Source organism: Ruditapes philippinarum, unplaced genomic scaffold (genome assembly GCF_026571515.1).
Source record: "Ruditapes philippinarum isolate M1 unplaced genomic scaffold, ASM2657151v2 ctg9244_1_1_1_1, whole genome shotgun sequence".
Classification (NCBI taxonomy): domain Eukaryota; kingdom Metazoa; phylum Mollusca; class Bivalvia; order Venerida; family Veneridae; genus Ruditapes; species Ruditapes philippinarum.
This window is the reverse complement of record NW_026857097.1, coordinates 78994-98866: the sequence shown is the minus strand read 5'-3', so window position 1 is coordinate 98866 and position 19873 is coordinate 78994. Positions and strand designations below refer to the sequence as shown.

General features: G+C 32.0%; 1 protein-coding gene and 1 long non-coding RNA gene across 2 annotated transcripts; one reads left to right on the top strand and one right to left on the bottom strand.

The window, feature by feature from the left end:
• The first annotated feature begins 22 nt into the window (after positions 1-22).
• LOC132748765 (uncharacterized) lies at positions 23-3355 on the top strand. Its single transcript, XM_060738401.1, has 5 exons — positions 23-364; positions 658-785; positions 1008-1056; positions 2311-2552; positions 2949-3355. The coding sequence occupies exons 1-5, from the start codon at positions 232-234 to the stop codon at positions 3075-3077; spliced, it is 681 nt and encodes a 226-aa protein (XP_060594384.1). The 5' UTR covers positions 23-231; the 3' UTR covers positions 3078-3355.
• Positions 3356-15685: 12330 nt separating this feature from the next.
• On the bottom strand, positions 15686-19648 carry LOC132748764 (uncharacterized). Its single transcript, XR_009628313.1, has 2 exons — positions 17434-19648; positions 15686-17387 (listed from the first exon to the last, which is right to left on the bottom strand). It is a non-coding gene; the product is annotated as an uncharacterized LOC132748764 (long non-coding RNA).
• Between the last annotated feature and the right edge of the window lie 225 nt (positions 19649-19873).

The window sequence follows — 19873 nt, the reverse complement described above, 5'->3', positions numbered from 1 at the left end:
AAAAAAAACAATGTTCATTTTCAGTATGGTTGATATCTTTAAACAATTGCCTTGGTACCCATAATCTTTGAAAGCTACTTCCAAAATAGATTCTACAATAGGTCCGGAGTTTGCATTGCCTTGCCGTTTACTCGTGATAGACCCCCTGGATGGCTCTACTCTGTGACATTATTTATTGGATTCAACTTTGCTACATTTTTGTTGATTGCATTTGGACAATGGTCAATATTTATGGAAGTAAGGAAATCTAGTGTTAGGACGAAGAAGATCAAATCTGCAAGAAAAAAGGACCTAGTGGTTGCAAGAAATTTGCTTCTAGTCGTTACAACCGACTTCCTTTGTTGGTTTCCGATAGGAGTGATGGGTATATTTTTAAAATAATATTGAAAAGAAAAATGCCTTGTCATTTATAAACAGAAATAAGTTTGTTAAAAATACTTGTGGTATATATTTAAATGTTACATTGAAAATGATAATCATGTATTATTTTTAGACTAATTGTTTCGTCAAAAACAACAATCGGTATGACTAGTAGAAATATAAAATTTAAAATTATACCTGGTGCAAGATTCTTTTATACATGACAAACGCATCACATATTTTCTATCCTTGAGAAACGCTGTTTTATTTATTTCACAGTTTATATCTTTTTTGAAGGTATAATGGCATTGAATGGCCACGTGATATCTGGAGACATCTATGCTTGGACAGCAGTATTTATATTACCTATAAATTCTGCTTTGAATCCGGTATTGTATACACTGACAGCTATACTTGGAAACACGGTTTGTTTGAAATTCGTCTATTTTAGCTTTAATTTTAGTTTTATTAGCTTCTGAAATTTTAAATATTTCATCATTAATATTTAACTTTGGTTAAATATTGGATTATGATATATCAAAATGGCAATAGTATGCAAATAGAAGTACGAAAATCTCCAATGTGGACAACTCTGCGAAACATTAATATTGTTTTTATATAAGTATTGATTGTCATTTATTTCCTAGAAATTTAATCCGAACACAGAAGAACAGAATAGAACCGAGATAACAGAAGGTAAGACCGTTTATAAAAAGAAGATCAAGTTCGATTAAAGGTGCTGTAACACAATTTTTATGGTTTTAAATCATAAAAATGATGCTCAAATTAACATTTATCAATAATGTAGGTTTCAGAAATCATTATTTATAAAGATATTACCGAATTTAACATTCACGTAAAGAAAGGGGGGTAATAAAAAATTGATTTTCTATAAAATAGAGTAAAGCAGAATCCCTAAAGAAAGCCCAACACAAGTTTTATTTGCATAATTATGTACATATATATAATTTCACTTCGTGTGCTTTGCAAGTTTAAGCACAACATACGGGATCTTTAATACATATTTAAACATTCAAAAGCAATCAAGGTATCAAAGATATACTGTTATTTAATAGTACGGTTTTCGTTTTCCAACTGTACTGCTTGAGAAATATTTCGGATTCATCTCTGTGTGTTGTCAGGTAATAACAAGTAACTGATTAGTATTACCAAGCTTCTGTAAAGTAGTTAGATAGATTTCTCATATACCGCATCTGATATAATCCAAAGTCCATGCCGGGATTCAAACCAAGAGCGGTTAGGATGAAATAAATGAATGTCAGCGATAATAGCAGTTCGGCTTTAGAAACCGAGCATGATAAAAGATAAATTAGTTAATAATATAAGCAAATCTCTACTTCGACAGAGATTACATGCTTTGTTATTTTGATCACAAATACTATTTTTATGTAAGTCTTTTGTAAAATTTGCAGTTCTCTTTTAATCTAGTTCGAACAGTAAGTAATTGTTGAACGGCATAATAAGTCGTTTCCTCGAGTATTAATACAGGGAAGGTCATGTCAACGTACCACCAACAACAAATTATTACATCGAGATTTTAAACATCATTTTTCTTTCATTAAATATATCAAGCATGTGTTTAATAATGTTTTAATAATAGATTCAGAGCATGTTACATGTTAAATACCGAAAAAGCAATATGTAAACAAAGTAATATTTTGACTTCCACACAAAATAGTACTTTACTATATTTATACCAATTTCAAACAGGGAAAGAAGCAAATATGGTTTATCTGCATGGCAAATGAGTAATTTATGGAAACTGTTACAGGATACCAAAATTACAAAGTCTTTGAATAATAAAAATGATAGCATTTCTGAGGCATAGTGGGCCTTCAATTTTAAACTACTTTTCATAATGTTTGTGTATGTTTTAGACAGATATTCGGTTTACATATATTATAAATCTATGAACATAATATCTTACAGAGCTCGGTAATTATTTCAAGGATTGTCGTCTTGTTAACAAGATGATATCTGTTAGAAGGATTCAGAAATCGGATTTTAAAAGTGTAACATCTGTCTTGGAGCAAGACTACAGCTTAGCCACCCATGACCTTGTAAGGCTGTCAGTGACCCTGTTTAAACTGCTTGACGTTATCCACAAAGGATCGTTGGTATTCGAGAACCTGAATAAAGATTCAGTCCATATTAAGGTGAAAGGGGAAAAGGTATGATATTATTTTTTTTATATATATAAAAGGTTAAAACAAATTTCTCTATGTTTTAATGTGGTAAATCGACATTGTTTGATATGTTTTGAAGGGAAGTCGCTTATTGATTAGGTATCTGTGATATGTTAAGCATAGAATGAATCAAACATTCAAAATAAAAGATACGTTTCACAAATGATTTTATTTTAGCTAGAACAAACAAAATCGAAACTGAATTTAAAACATATATTTCACTTTTTATCAACAGTAACTGTTTTTATGAATTAGCTTTATGCATATAGGAAAGGCTAATTATTTTAATCAAAATATCGTTAACTTAATTTGAACAAAAACGGGTTCATAAGTATACGCTATTGAGCATATTTTACATAAAGATTTGTTTAATCTTAACAGATAACTGGGGACATTAAAGTGTTAGGAGAACCTCGAGAATCAAGAAAAAGTGAAGATATCCCTAACGACACGTTACAAGCTGCGGTTATCATACATTCATTAATGAGCCAATTAAATGTCTCAAAATAATGATGTGTTGCTAACCTATTTAAATTTGTTATTGTGAGCTATTATATGTTGTATTTGTTGTATCTATTTTATGGTTTTTATTCTCACTATTCCTTGGATTACATTCGCATTTTCTTGATTAATCAACGCATATGTGAAGCAAATATTTGCCATTTCTTATGGTTATGGGTAGACAGAAAGACTCAACTGAACTAAAATTATGTTTTATGACGTTTCTATCTAGAATGGTTCTTTTGTTAAGGCATGAAATATCTCGATCTTCTTTTTTAAATAAATATATTATCGTGTGTAAAGTAGTTTGTTATTGATTGGATTTCGAGGTCAATATTGTATCTAAACCACTATCTTATATATCTCCTCAAATGTACTTCACAAATATTCTATTCTAGAAGATTACGGATGATTATGCTAATTCAGCAAATTTATAACGTTAATTACCAAAGTGAATGGTATATCAGTATACATGTATTTAATTTCCCAAGGCACATGAAACTTTAAAATACAGCAATAAAACCATCATTTTGTATATATACATGTATATAGAGGATATTCAAGGTTTTTCTCTAAATACAGGATTTAAATTCATCGAAAGGTGTGAAAATAGATATTTCATGAGTTACTGTAGCCTCGAAAGAAATGAGATAAATTTCATACCACAAGATGAAAACATATGCTATATTTATAGAAAAAAAACTTAAATTTTCTGTATTTTATACATGTATACATTTATTTTATATTTTGACATTACAATTTGAAAGAATTTCCGTTAAATTTTGTGTACTGGCAGAATTTAGAAGTAGTCTGGCAAGACACCAGTAAAACTACGAAAAACATGTTTCACTGCAGTTAGAAATAATTTTTTACAGTGAAAATACAGAAAATGAAAATAGACATTTTATTTCATCAATATTTCTCAATATTTCATTTATAAGTACGTATAAATATTTTTTATCTTCTTAAATAATTCCTATTTATCGAAAGTACAAAATGATTTGCATATTTTAACTCTAACACAATTCACACTATTCCCCTATTAAACAGACCGGTCATTCAAGTGCATAATTGCACTATATATGCACAACATAACAAAGCAATGTTAACACGTCATCTGACGTCAGATATGACGTTAATGAAACAAATAACGTACAAAAATATACTTATACAGCAAGTTTACTTCAACATATGTTAATAATTCTTTTTTATTAGCATGTTAGAATAAAAATGTGTATTATGTTTTCGTGCATTTTAATATAATTATGCAGAGTTTATCGTACAAATGCTTTGTAATTAATCACTGAGGCCTATGAATCTTCGTGATTATATTTTTACGCATTTGAACTCGAACCGTGCATTATTCTTAAAACAATGCACTCAAATATGATATCTGTTTCCTGACAAATAACAAGTTAAGCTAATTTCAAACCAACACTAAACTCTGGCAGCTTTTTTCTAATGATTAAGAGTTGAAAAAAAAAACATTGAAAAAAATAATCACAGCTCTATTACATACAGGGGTTCTTTAGTAGTCCTTAATTTTCCGTATACTATAGAATGTACATTCTTTCAAATCTCGTGATATTATATATATAGACATACACACCAATAAATATATGGTCTTGTCCTTAAGAATGTTCTGTTGTTATATGAAGTCAATCCATTCAAAAATAGCAAAGGTACAGCCAGTTACAGCCAAAAAATGAAAATTTCAATAATTTGACCTTCAGTCAAGGTTATTTATATGAGTGAAGGTCAAGGTCTGTCTGGTTATTTTAAAGCGCTATCCTTAAAGATAATTATGTTCAAGTTTGAAGACAATCCATTAACAAGAGGGCCATGATGGCCCTGAGGTCGCTCAACTGTATATAGGCCCCTCCAACCCCAACCCCCCAACGTTGCAGGGCCAATTTAACCCAAGGGCTTTTATTTGCACAAACTTGGTAGACACCCATAAGAAGATGTTTCATGCTAAACATCTAAGCTCTAGCTCATTGGGCTTTTTGAAAAGAAGAATTTTTTTAAAGTTTTTACTATACACATATAGTAAAAAACAATGACACCCCTGGGGCCAGGCCAGGGCTTTTATTTGAACAAACTTTGTAGACACTTACTAGAAGATGTTTCATGCTTAATATCTTAACTCTAGCTATTTAGGTTTTTTCAAAGAAGATTTTAAGTTTTTGCTATACACATATAAGGAAAATCAATGACCCCCGGGGCAGGGCCAATTTTGACCCCAGGTCTTTTATTTGAACAAACTTTGTAGACACTCACTAAAAGATGTTTCATGCTTAATATCTTAACTCTAGCTATTTGGGTTTTTTCAAAGAAGATTTTATAAGTTTTTGCTATACACATATAAGGAAAATCAATGACCCCCTGGGGCGGTGCCAATTTTGACCCCAGGGCTTTTATTTGAACAAACTTGGTAAACACCTATTAGAACATGTTTGATGCTAAATATCATAGCCATAGCTCTTTGAGTTCTTTAAAAGAAGATTTTTTAAGTTTTTACTATATGCATATAGGGAAAATCAATGACCCCCTGGGGCGGGGCCAATTTTGACCCCAGGGCTTTTATTTGAACAAACTTGGTAGACACCCATTAGAACATGTTTCATGCTAAATATCTTAGCTCTAACTCTTTTGGTTCTTTAAAAGAAGATTTTTTAAGTTTTTACTATATGCATATAGGGAAAATCAATGACCCCCTGGGGCGGGGCCAATTTTGACCCCAGGGCTTTTATTTGAACAAACTTGGTAGACACCTATTAGAACATGTTTGATGCTCAATATCTTAGCCATAGCTCTTTGAGTTCTTTAAAAGAAGATTTTTTAAGTTTTTACTATATGCATATAGGGAAAATCAATGACCCCCCGGGGTGGGGCCAATTTTGACCCCAGGGCTTTTATTTGAACAAACTTGGTAGACACCCATTAGAACATGTTTCATGCTTAATATCTTAGCTCTAACTCTTTTGGTTCTTTAAAAGAAGATTTTTTAAGTTTTTACTATATGCATATTGGGAAAATCAATGACCCCCTGGGGCGGGGCAAATTTTGACCCCAGGGCTTTTATTTGAACAAACTTGGTAGACACCTATTAGAACATGTTTGATGCTCAATATCTTAGCCATAGCTCTTTGAGTTCTTTAAAAGAAGATTTTTTAAGTTTTTACTATATGCATATAGGGAAAATCAATGACCCCCCGGGGTGGGGCCAATTTTGACCCCAGGGCTTTTATTTGAACAAACTTGGTAGACACCCATTAGAACATATTTCATGCTAAATATCTTAACTCTAGCTCTTTGGGTTCTTTAAAAGAAGATTTTTTAAGTTTTTACTATATGCATATAGGGAAAATCAATGACCCCCTGGGCGGGGCCAATTTTGACCCCAGGGCTTTTATTTGAACAAACTTGGTAGACACTCACTAGAAGATGTTTCATGCCAAATATCTAAGCTCTAGCTCTTATGTTTTTTTAAAAGAAGATATTTAAAGTTTTTTCTTTCGGTTGCCATGGCAACCAGAGTTCTGCATAGAATTAAATTCTTTGAACAATTTTTAAAGGTGACCACCAAAGGAACATTCCTGTGAAGTTTGGATGAAATTGGCTTAGTGGTTTATGAGGAGATGTCATTTAAAGTAAAAGTTTACGGGCGGACGCCGGACGGACGCCGGACGGACAGACGCCGGACGAAAAGCGATCACAAATGCTCACCCTGTCACTTTGTGACAGGTGAGCTAAAAAATAATAAAGTTACAGACAATAATAGCAAGACAAAGCAAAATTTGGATATTTGACCTTTTAGGTCAAGGTCATTTATGGATGAAGGTCAAGGTCAGAGCTGCATCAGTACTAAGGGTGTAGTACTTAAGTACCAGTACCAGTACTTGGCAAATTATGCAGTACCATTACCAGTACCAGTACTAGATTTTAGCTTGGTACTGCAGTACCAGTACTTTTTTTGGTGAAGTAATTAAGTATCAGTACCATTACTTTTTTTATATTCATCAAAGTTTGAATGAATACAGTGTCAAACAAATAATTGCAAATATTATTCAGCAAAGAAATAAAATCATAATTTACTTTAAAGTTAACATAACATATTTACAACTTCATAGTTTTAACATACTTTTTACAAACAATATTTACAACATATATTCATGTCATATCTAATTGTTAAGTAACCAGTCAACTGTGAAAATACAATGCAAACATCTTTCATTTAAAACACAACAGTCTTTTGTTGCCTTTCACACCTCTGTCATACCAAAGTAAATAACAACTTTTTATGGTGCTAACTTTTTTTTTTCACTTGAAATGGGATTATTTAGAATTGAAGAAATTAATTAGTGTTTATTAAAATTTTGCTCTTTTACTAGTAAATACAAAGTAGTAAAAGATTTTAATAAGGATATTTTAGAGTAAAGAGTTATTGAGTCTGTTTATCTTAATTTAATTTTTACTTAAAGTCTTTGGCGCTTTTTATGATAAATACTATGTTAATATTGTAGCAAATTATCTTTAGATTTGATAACTTACTTTTTCACAAAAATAAAATATAGTTAAAGTAACTTACAGCTTTATTTTATGAGAAAAATTGATGCTATTTTAATTTTTATCAAAACCAAAAGTACTGGGTAATGCAGTAGCAGTACCACTTTTGAAGACAGTAATGCAGTACCAGTACCAGTAGTAGCAAAATTTTGTAAGAGTAATTCAGTATCAGTACCAGTACTTGCAAAATCGCTGCAGTACGTACTGCAGTACCAGTACCAGTAATGCAGCTCTGGTCAAGGTTAGTGTGGTCTACTGAAAGGTCTTGTCCAAAGGGTTGTTGTGGCCAAGTATTAAGACAATCCACCAAGAACTAAAAAAATTATTATGATCCAGGTACAAGTTTGCTGACGGCAACGGCAATGCCGCCAGGACTATAACACAAAAAAACAGTCAAGCTAAAATCATACATATATCCAGCCAATGAAGTTTTTTTTAAAGTTCTTGTGCATAAAACAATATCTATTGTCACACAGATTGACAGATGTGCCACCTGTAACAGATTTAGAACCAATTTTGCGGTAAGAAAAATAATGAAAACAGATAATTTCATTTTCTTTTATTGTCGAGCTGTGTATTTCAAAGTTTTTTTCATCATCAAAATATATCAAAAATAATGTTTTTATAATTACAAGAAAAAAAACTTATCACATTATTGACCAAGAACATCACAGAGGAACTGCAAAGATATATACAAATATATTTAACCAATCATAATCTAGACTTAAATTACATAAGGTAACCTTCAATAATTGTTTTCAAAGCCTTCGTACAAGGAAATACAATATAATTACAAATTATGACAGAACGACATCTATTTAAAGAAGAACTAAAGTAAAACTTGATCAGACCTAATTTACATTTTAGTGATTAGTCAAATAAATAATATGTTTAGACACTTATAAAATAACTTCATAAAAAAGAGGCATAAGAGTGCCATATGGGTATTTTATCGCTCACCTGCTTGAAGTTTGTTTTCTGTGCTAAATAGAGTGCAAGTGTGAATCTGTTGTGAAAATCTTTACCTATGACCTATGTACCTGATGGAGTTTTAACATGACCTAGATATGATCAGAACAAGCATTCTGAGCAAGTTTCTGCCTGACTTGGCCAAAATCAAGGTCTCTAAGGGTGTTAATACATGTCCATTGACATCTGAACAAGTGAACTGGATTTTGGCCATAGATGGCAAGTGTATTGTAGATTTTCAGACACTTAAAGATTTATCTGTGGGTGTTAACACGATTTTCTATTGTTTTGACCACGGATGAACTACTTTTTTCCCATTTCCAATCCTATCTTAAACATGATTCAGAAAAACATTTTTGACAAAAATTGATGAACATCCAGTAAAACCACCAAAACCTTTAAAATGTTAGCCACCATGTTTTAGTATGATTTAGTTTGGTGGTCCCTAGACCACCTTTATTTCAAACATCAGGACACTGACTTTCTAAGCAAGTTTCATTGAAACTTGAACATAAAATGTGGTACATTGTATGTAACATGTAAACAACGTTTTCCTTTGATGTGACCAAGTAACTCAGATGCCAACAGTTCTAGCTTGTCAAACATTTAACTGAGGCTAAAAACAAAGCCTTTGTCTCTGAATAAGACATTATTGTCACTAAAATCCTTCATTTTTTGCAGTGTTACATACATGTTCAAGGTCAAATAAGGTTAAATCTTATTTTTTTATCTGTTTTACTTAATATATATAAACAAGTGGCTTTTCATGACCAATGAACAAACATTTCTAAGTTAAACAAGATTGCATTTGTGAAAAATACTATGCCACCGCATTAATACAACACTAAATAGTAGTGTAGGAACAGAATTTTTTTGTTTCTATACCATTGAAGATTGCTATAATGCATAGATCCCTGACCTATCTAATTCTTATTATCAGATTAGTGGTTAAATTTATTGTTATTCAAATAAAAGATCAGCGTAGGAATCTATCAATGCAGTTGATTCTAATGAATTTGGTGGTGAAAGTCATATTTCACATGGCCTAAATTTCATGACTACATCAAAAGACAACACAGTAAGACACTTTGTCAAAATCTAGGTCAGCTGATATCAATGTTCAATTTTACAACTAAAACTGTGCACATGGTCCAAATTTCATGGCTGTACATCAAAGGACAAGAAGGTAGGTCACTGTCCCCATAGGCAAGGCAAAATTTTGACCAAATTGTTTAATTCAAACAATCTTGATACAGGTCCACCAAACAATGTTTCATGTCAAATATCTAAGCTGTAGCTTTCTCTAATTTAGAAAACATTTGTTTTAGATTCTGTATAATGAAAATGAATGCCCCCGGGCAGGGCCTATTTGACACCAGGGGCAAAATTTGAACAACTTTGGTAGAGGACCTATAGATGATATCATATAGCAAACATCAAAGCTCTAACCTGTGTACCTTCAGACAAGAAGATTTTTAATTTTTTACTGTATGTACATAGTGAAAATCAATGACCCCAGGGCGGGGACAATTTTGACCCAAGGGCTATAATTTGAAAAATCTCGGTAGAGGTTCACTACGCAAAGTCTCATGCCAAATATCTAACCTATGGCCTTTGTAAATTCAGAGAAGATCTTCTAAGTTTTTACTATATACATATAAAGAAAACTATCGTCTCTGGGGCAGGGCAATTTTAACATATATAAAACTATATACCAAATATCAAAGCTCTCAGACTTGTACCTTCAGACAAGAAAATTTTCTAATTTTTTTACTATATGTACATAGTGAAAATCAATGACCCCTAGGGTGGGGCCAATTTTGACCCTAGGGCTATAATTTGAACAATCTTGCTGGAGATTCACTACACAATGTCTCTAACCCCTAACCTTTGTCAATTTAGAGAAGATGATTTTTTTTGGATTTTTTACTATATACATATAAGGAAAACCTATGACCCCAGGGTGGGGCTAATTTAGACACTAGAGACAAAATTTGAACAACTTTTGCAGAATACCTACAGATGATATCATATACCAACATCAAAGCTCTAAGCCTAATGTACTTACAGACAAGAAGGTATTTTAAGTTTTTACTATATGAACATTTAGTGAAAATCAATGACCCCCGGGCAGGGCCAATTTTGACCCCAGGGCTATAATTTGAATAATCTTGGTAGAGGTGTACCAGACAATGCCTTATGCAAAATATCTATGCTCAGGACCTTGTGGGTCTTTACAAGAAGATTTTTTAAATTTATTCTTATAATTCCTTTTGGTTGCCATGGCAACCAGATTTCTGCATGGAATGAAATTCTTTGAACAGCTTTAGAAGCCCTTCACCCAAGGATCAATCCTGCCGAGTTTGGGTTGAAATTGGACAAGTTGTTTTTCACAAGAAAATTTTTTAAGTTCACTATATAATCTATATAACACAAACACACACAGGTGAATCACTATATGCTGCAGTGGCATAAAAATGGCATTTCCATTATCACAGATGCTGCAGTGGCATAAAAATGGCATTCCCATTACTGTGAATTCTTCATCTCAGAAGAGCAATTTATGAGAAAATTTCAATGAAAAACTTATTTTTCTAAATGAAAAATTGGTTCATGTTCAAGATTCAAAAATAAAATTTAAACCTTTCTTGATTTGTTTGTTTATGAAAGGAAGATTGTTTTCCAATTTTAACAATTTAAAACTAAGAGAAAAATATAAAGGAAGATTGTTTTTCTATTTTAACAATGTAAAACTAAAGAGAAACATGTATTCAAAAATTAATCAAGCTTCTTCACATGTATGAACTTTGATTTTTTACTTTATTGATATTTTTAATTAATGTAGAAGCATTATTTTTCACCCGCAATTTCACATTTTATTAATTCATTTAATGAGTTAAAAATATTCAATGCTTTTTAATTTTTTTATGTTGTCATGAAGCTGTAGATGTGCCATTTTAATCCATGATTAGCAGCAACACGATAGCCATTTTAAGTTACAATTCCAGACATTTAAATGTTCATGAAATCATGATCTAGAACGAGGTATGCAGTAAAAGATAGGAAGCAATATTTCTGATGACAACACTAGAACAGAACACAGCATAAACACTGTTCAAATTGTAAATGAACAGTCAATTTATCAATATATGAACAGTCAATTTTATCAAAACATGAACAGTCAATTTTATCAAAACATGAACAATTAATTTTATTGATTCTGAACAGTTAATTAAGGTATGACCCCCATAATTGGAACTTTAAGAAACTGACAAATTGACAACATAGGTCAATTATACAGCTTAAAGGACACCTGTATACAAAATTTAAATTAACTTTACCATACAGTTTTTTGAGTTTTGGACACTTTTTCTGAGCTAAGGTTTCAGTTTCTCTACTTGTAATAGGGTTTGTAAGCGAACAGCATGGATCCAGATCAGACTGCGCGGATGCGCAGGCATGTCTTGATTCATGCTGGTTGCAAACCCATTATGTTGGTTTTGTCATGATGCGGCTCATTTAAAGAAATGACGGAACTCTAAATAACCTTCAATATCATCATTATGAAAAATGTTTTGCTATTGACCATTGTAAAAAAACAAATAGTAGCATTCAGCAAACAAATCACACAAACAAAATGACTGTTTCTAATTTGTATAAAAATGTTACCCTACCCAAACCATTTAAACACTTATTTGACCTTTTTTTTTTACTTAGAGAGCCTTTTTCAAAATATCCCTAAAATTTACTATAATTACTGGCTGTTTTCAAAGTTTCCTTAATCTTCTCAAAAGTATTATCGGTAAATCTTGCCAAATATTAAATACTTTTATCAAGTACTGTTGGTTCTATTAGACTTGAAAATATCAGGTACCATATTTGTTATTATATTCAATATCATTTACCCAATAAATACCTATAATTATTATGTAATTAAAATTGAACACTTTTTTCTCTCCAAGAGGGATCTGAGATATATGAATTATGTAAAAAAAAGATACAGAAGAAAAAAAGTTGACCCTTCTGGGGTTTGAACGCATGACCTTAAGTTTCAATGCAGTTCACAGTAATTCTTTCCTATCTAAATACTCTCATGCATAAGGGGGTTATACCTTAATTCCTGAATTGTAAATTTATCAATATATATACATGAACAATTTATTTATGAATTCATGAACAGTTAATTCATGACTATATGTAGGGTTAATAATGACTGAATCCACACATTATCTTATAAACAGTCAATTAATTAATCAACCAAAATTTACTTTTGCAAATATCATGAATAGATACACCAACATTATTATATTTTATGAAAGACTCTTGGTATCTCTGCAGTACACGACTCACAGTAACTCTGCAGTACACGACTCACAGTAACTCTGCAGTACACGACTCACGGTAACTGCAGTACACGACTCACAGTAACTCTGCAGTACACGACTCACGGTAACTGCAGTACCCAGCTCACAGTAACTCTGCAGTACACGACTCACAGTAACTCTGCAGTACATGACTCACGGTAACTGCAGTACACAGCTCACAGTAACTCTGCAGTACACGACTCACAGAAACTCTGCAGTACACGACTCACAGTAACTCTGCAGTACACGACTCACGGTAACTGCAGTACACGACTCACAGTAACTCTGCAGTACATGACTCACGGTAACTGCAGTACACGACTCACAGTAACTCTGCAGTACACGACTCACGGTAACTGCAGTACACAGCTCACAGTAACTCTGCAGTACATGACTCACGGTAACTGCAGTGCATGACTCACAGTAACTCTGCAGTACACGACTCACAGTAACTCTGCAGTACACAGCTCACAGTAACTCTGCAGTACATGACTCACGGTAACTGCAGTGCATGACTCACAGTAACTCTGCAGTGCATGACTCACAGTAACTCTGCAGTACATGACTCACAGTAACTCTGCAGTACATGACTCACGGTAACTGCAGTACACGACTCACAGTAACTCTGCAGTACACGACACACGGTAACTGCAGTACACAGCTCACAGTAACTCTGCAGTACACGACTCACAGTAACTCTGCAGTACATGACTCACGGTAACTGCAGTACACAGCTCACAGTAACTCTGCAGTACACAACTCACAGAAACTCTGCAGTACACGACTCACAGTAACTCTGCAGTACACGACTCACGGTAACTGCAGTACACGACTCACAGTAACTCTGCAGTACACGACTCACGGTAACTGCAGTACATAACTCACAGTAACTCTGCAGTACATGACTCACAGTAACTCTGCAGTAAACGACTCACAGTAACTGCAGTACATGACTCAAGGGAACTCTGCAGTACATGACTCACGGTAACTCTGCAGTAAACGACTCACAGTAACTGCAGTACATGACTCAAGGGAACTCTGCAGTACATGACTCACGGTAACTCTGCAGTACACGACTCACGGTAACTCTGCAGTAAACGACTCACAGTAACTGCAGTACATGACTCAAGGGAACTCTGCAGTACATGACTTACGGTAACTCTGCAGTACACGACTCACGGTAACTCTGCAGTACACGACTCACGGTAACTCTGCAGTACATGACTCACGGTAACTCTGCAGTAAACGACTCACAGTAACTGCAGTACATGACTCAAGGGAACTCTGCAGTACACGACTCACAGTAACTCTGCAGTACATGACTCACGGTAACTCTGCAGTAAACGACTCACAGTAACTGCAGTACATGACTCAAGGGAACTCTGCAGTATATGACTCACATTGACTCTACAGTAAACGACTCACAGTAACTGCAGTACATGACTCACATTGACTCTACAGTACATGACTCACGGTAACTCTTCTGTACATGACTATAACCAATGTGCTGTATATGTAATATCTAAGTGAAGCCAATCTCCTTGTAAGAAACTGTTGTTTGTTACATTCAAAATCATAAAATATATCACTAAACAATACTTTTTCATCTTAAATGCTTCAATATAAGCATTGCCTGATTCATTTTAAAACTGGTATTGCACTTCCTTTAATGCATGACAAAGTTACAGTCCTGACACAATTGGGACTGACAGACTGACAGATCGGTGCAATGTTAACAAACCGCCCTTTAGGGGCATATATAACTAATTCAGTTTTATCATTATAAAACATAGTTAAAATCTATACAGGTATTTTAAAACTTAATCTTACTTAAACTTTTAACATTTTAAAAGACCTTATATATAGTAGTCCCCGCAGGTACCGTGTCCTTGCCAATTCCGATGTAATCAGAAACTTTGTTTCTTTACGAATTGAATGCCGCCAAATACTGTTTCCACCCTTAATGTGAAAGTGGAAGTGCTGCTTTTTGTGAATTTGGATAGAAAATGTTAGAATTTTTTTTCATTTCAAATAAATTCTGTCATTCATAGGAAAATCCAAAGCTGCCTGCGTGTGCTGAAAAAACTTCTTTACTTTACCCCATATATAACGGTTAAACTTAAAATTTCATGTTCCGCCAAGTGCAGGTCGTCTGCTGAAACTGTAGTGACAGCAAATTCTGTTACAAAAAATTATACTGAAGCCAAAAAGGGCCATCAATTAACCATATCACAGTACCATAGTGCTCTCCCTATAAGCTCCCATTCTAAACATGGCTGACCGACCATAGATGTTTCTAATTAAAATCATTGAGTTATTCTATGAATGACATGTGTATTTTGAAGTCAAAATGCGACGGGTAAACACAATTCAATAAAATAGTAAATATAAGTTCTTTTTATTTGTACAATTTGCTGGAAATAATAAGAACAGTGGTACCATAGGGGACCATCCTAACTGAAATAAAATACCCGTACAAAGAATCTTATGTTGTCATCAAACACCTGCAAGCTGTTGGTAATAATGTTTTGAATTTATTATCGCATTTTTACTCAAAGAAAAAAAATACTCCTTAATCAATTTTAGAACTTATTCTTTCTAATACAATTACTTTTAATCAACAGTTCCACACAAGGAGGTTGCAGGTGCATACATGTGACAGTCTGTGAAAAATAACGCTTCCACAAATATTATCTGAATTAAGAAGTACACAGTATATAATGATCAACATAACTCAATATTTTATTGGGCTTTACATAATATAGGGTTACATTCAATATTCAAAATAACATTTAGTGATTTATATTGTTTCTTTTTAATTACAATGAAAGATATGAGGCATAATACAAAAACACCTTCTGAAATCAGAGATACATATGAAATAACTGTTACCATGGTAATATAAATAGATATAAAACTTAAGATTCCATTTTAAGACACTAGTTACTTATTTAACAGAAGTAAAAATTGTGTACATTATCATTGTCTCACATTATCAACAAATTTTTCATGTGTATGTGTTTTTTTTTTAATTGTGACAACACTGTATCTGGACATGCATGTTGATTTATTCTAAGTAAGATAAAGAAAAATTTGATGAATTCTTAATATTAAAATGCTGAGTTTACAAACAAAAACAATCACAAATAATAATGATGCAGACAGATCTGTGAAGAGGAAAATACAATTTATCAAATAATTAACATTTTTTTCCTTGTATACTAAACCCAACAAGTATGTCTACCAATCTGAATAAGTAATAAGAAGTCCTTTTTGTTAACTTATTTCTAAACATTTAGAATAACTGTGTTTCTTTTTATGTCCGAAAGATTCAAATAGGGTATATTATAATTATATATAATTATGCACCAAGCATACTTTTCTGAAACTTTCAATATTTCTTTAACATACTGTATTAGAGATTCCAATGACCCAACCCCTGTGTCTCTTTTCCCCTCGCCCCTTCCCCCCCCCCCCCCCAGGCTTACATCTCCCTACCCTATCCTGTCCAGCAGAGATACGCACAATATCTCAATAATTCATGTACAATTATAATACAGTGTAAATAACAACAAAGAAAAACAACAATTATTTACACAAATTATTTACAAAGAAAAAAACAACATTATATACATATATATTTATTTACAAACTTTATCATTAGAACATATCTGTCAATCGTACCCGTATTTATGAACATGACTATTTCAAATCATGTTAACCAGTACCACATCATTATTCAATCATTATGTACACAATATTTATAAAATCAATACATATATATGTATATATGTAACATACAAGCAAATCATTTAAATGTCATAGAAAAAACTTGTTGATTAAAAAACATTTATTTAATAATAATGAAATGGACAATAATGTAGATACAATTTATGTAAACAAACAAAACGTAATGATAAAAATGACTTGGTAATTACATAGAGATAAAAGCTTGTGGGAATGTGCATGCTTAAAATGTTTTTTTAAAAAAAAGATTTGTTTCTTACAATCCTTTAAAATCAAGCATCATATATTTAGTTCTTTGTTAAACTGTGTTATATAGTTAGTTCTTTGTTGAAATGTGTTATATATTAAGCTTTCAGTTAAATTGTTAAATTCTGTCCCAAGTTAAATTTTGTTATATATTTAGTTCTTAGTTCAACATATTAATTTAAACATATTTATTTCAATATTTCACAAATATATAATATACACAATCCTTACATATACTTGAAAAGGATAAAAACAAAAGATGTGTCACAGGTTAAGTTCTTAGTTCAAGTGTGATATAGTTTTAGTCTAAGTTCAACAATGTTATACATGTATATTTACTACTTTAATAATCTGCATTATGTATTAAGCTCTTAGTTAAACTGTGTTATATATGTAGTTCTGTTATATTAAGTTCTTAGTTAACCTGTGTTATATATGTAGTTCTGTTATATGTTGTTCTTATAGTTAACCTGTGTTATATATGTAGTTCTGTTATATGTTGTTCTTAGTTAAACTGTGTTATATATGTAGTTCTGTTATATGTAGTTCTTAGTTAAACTGTGTTATATATAATTCTTAGTTATGTAGTTTTTAGTTAAATATTAACTGCCTGAATTTTACAAAATTTCACTGTAAAAATCCTTGAGATAATAATTTGCCTATGCTATCAATACATCTGTCAGACCAACCAGTGTAAGGTGTTCCCATGCTCAATATTGTTTGATACTCAAACTTGTAACTCTCTAAACTTCCCTTACATTGTTTCAAATTAAAAATGGAACAAAGACATTTCTTTTCTTTTTAGTTTCAATAGCAAGAAATTTATGAAAATATGTATGAATTTATTACTTAATTAACAGACAACGAAAGAAAACTGTAAACATATGGATGCCACTGGATGAACAGAAACTGTACAAAATTGACCTAAAGTAACAAAATGAGATCAAATCTTAAAAATTTTGACAAATATTGCATTGATCAATTCAATGAAAATAAAAAAGTAGACAAGAAAGATAGTGTATATAACATGTTACAATTGAAACAACAGAAAGAGAGAAAACGCAATATGATACATGAAATAGGACAAAAAGTAACTAATTAAAGGGACTCCACTAAAGGTTATTGACAAGATTGGACTGGAAATATTAATGAGCGGTGTCATGACAACACCAACATAATGGGTTTGCGACCAGCATGGATCCAGACCAGCCTGCGCATCTGCGCAGTCTGATCAGGATCCATGCTGTTCGCTATCAGTTTCTCTACTTGTAATAGGGTTTGTAAGCGAACAGCATGGATCCTGATCAGACTGCGCGGATGAGCAGGCTGGTCGGGATCCATGCTGGTCGTAAACCCATTATGTTGGTTTTGTCATGGCACGGCTTATTTGTTTTTTTCTGAGATTTGTATACCAGTAAATGTATGTCTGGACCAATAACTTGTGTACAAATTTTCATGTCATTCCCTTGCCCCGTTTTTTCTACGATGATTATTTTTATAGTGCAAAATGACCCAAAAATAAACGGTGTTACAATGCTTTTCACTCAATTCCGACTAGGTATCACATAAAACAAATTGATTTCCAATTTAATTCTGAGTATATTTCTTTGTTATCCATTGTAGATTTTCCATTTTAAGAGCTACATAATTATGATATAACTATGATAATTTCAAATTTTTTACATTTTATTCATTTATATGGGAAAAATATTGCGTCATGACATTTAAAAAAATTGACTTTTTTAAGTTATTGCTGCCAATGTTGAAAAAAAAACATTAATTTTCTTTTCAGAAGAAATATTAAAAGTATTGGCGAGTCTTAATTATATAACTGCACAATTAAGAATTTTTCCAGTTTTTCCTTTTATTTTCATGTACCACAACACCTGTTGTCATCTATTAATCATGCTTTTTTGATAATTTCATATCAAGCATATTTTTCTTCCAAGATGTATACATGAATACAGTAATCAAATGTCATCTCTTGCTTTTAGTAAAATACAACAATGTTTTTTATATTACACAGATGTGAATGAAAAGCCATCTAATTTAACAAAAATAATATTCATCTGCTTTGATTGGTAAAAAAAACATTCCTAAATGCACGCTAATTTTTCACCAACAATAGTAAGTACTGGAATAGGGTGACCAAAATGCTGAATATGTTGTTATTTGCTATAACTATTGATAAGACAATGATTTCAACATCTTCTAAAACAAATGTATATGAAAGGGCAACATTTTTTTAGAAAAATAAACATAATGATTAATAATTCTCAATTTACAGGTGATAAAAAAACTTTGAACATTAATTTTTTTGTCTTAAATATGAACATTTTTCAGGAAACTTATCACAGAAAAAAACTTACTGTTTATTTGTTTGTGTTTCACTGCAATTCAATACATTACTGATCAAAATGTACTTACTTAGCTTGCACAATGCTTGTTTACACACATGCTCTTAAACTTTGGTACATGTATAATATAATAACTAAAACCACATCACAATATAATTTCATATATGACCTTTTTCATTTCAAAAAATATTAAATTTTCCAATTTAGATATTATACATTTATCTATAATCTTCTATGTCACAATACCATGTTAACCTATATTATTTATATAAAATTTTCAATTATTGAAGGTTTAATGATTATCAATTTAACAAAACATAATCTATCTTTCATATTTTTTAACAAACATTATCTACTTTGATCAGAAAACAAATCGTTCAGATACTTAATTCTAAAACAAGTACATAACTAATGGTAAAACTGTAAAAACTTATCTGTTACGGTAATAACATTAAAAACAAGAGGGCCATGATGGCCCTGAGGTCGCTCACCTGTATATAGGCCGCCCCAACCCCCAGGGCTTTTATTTGCACAAACTTGGTAGACACCCATA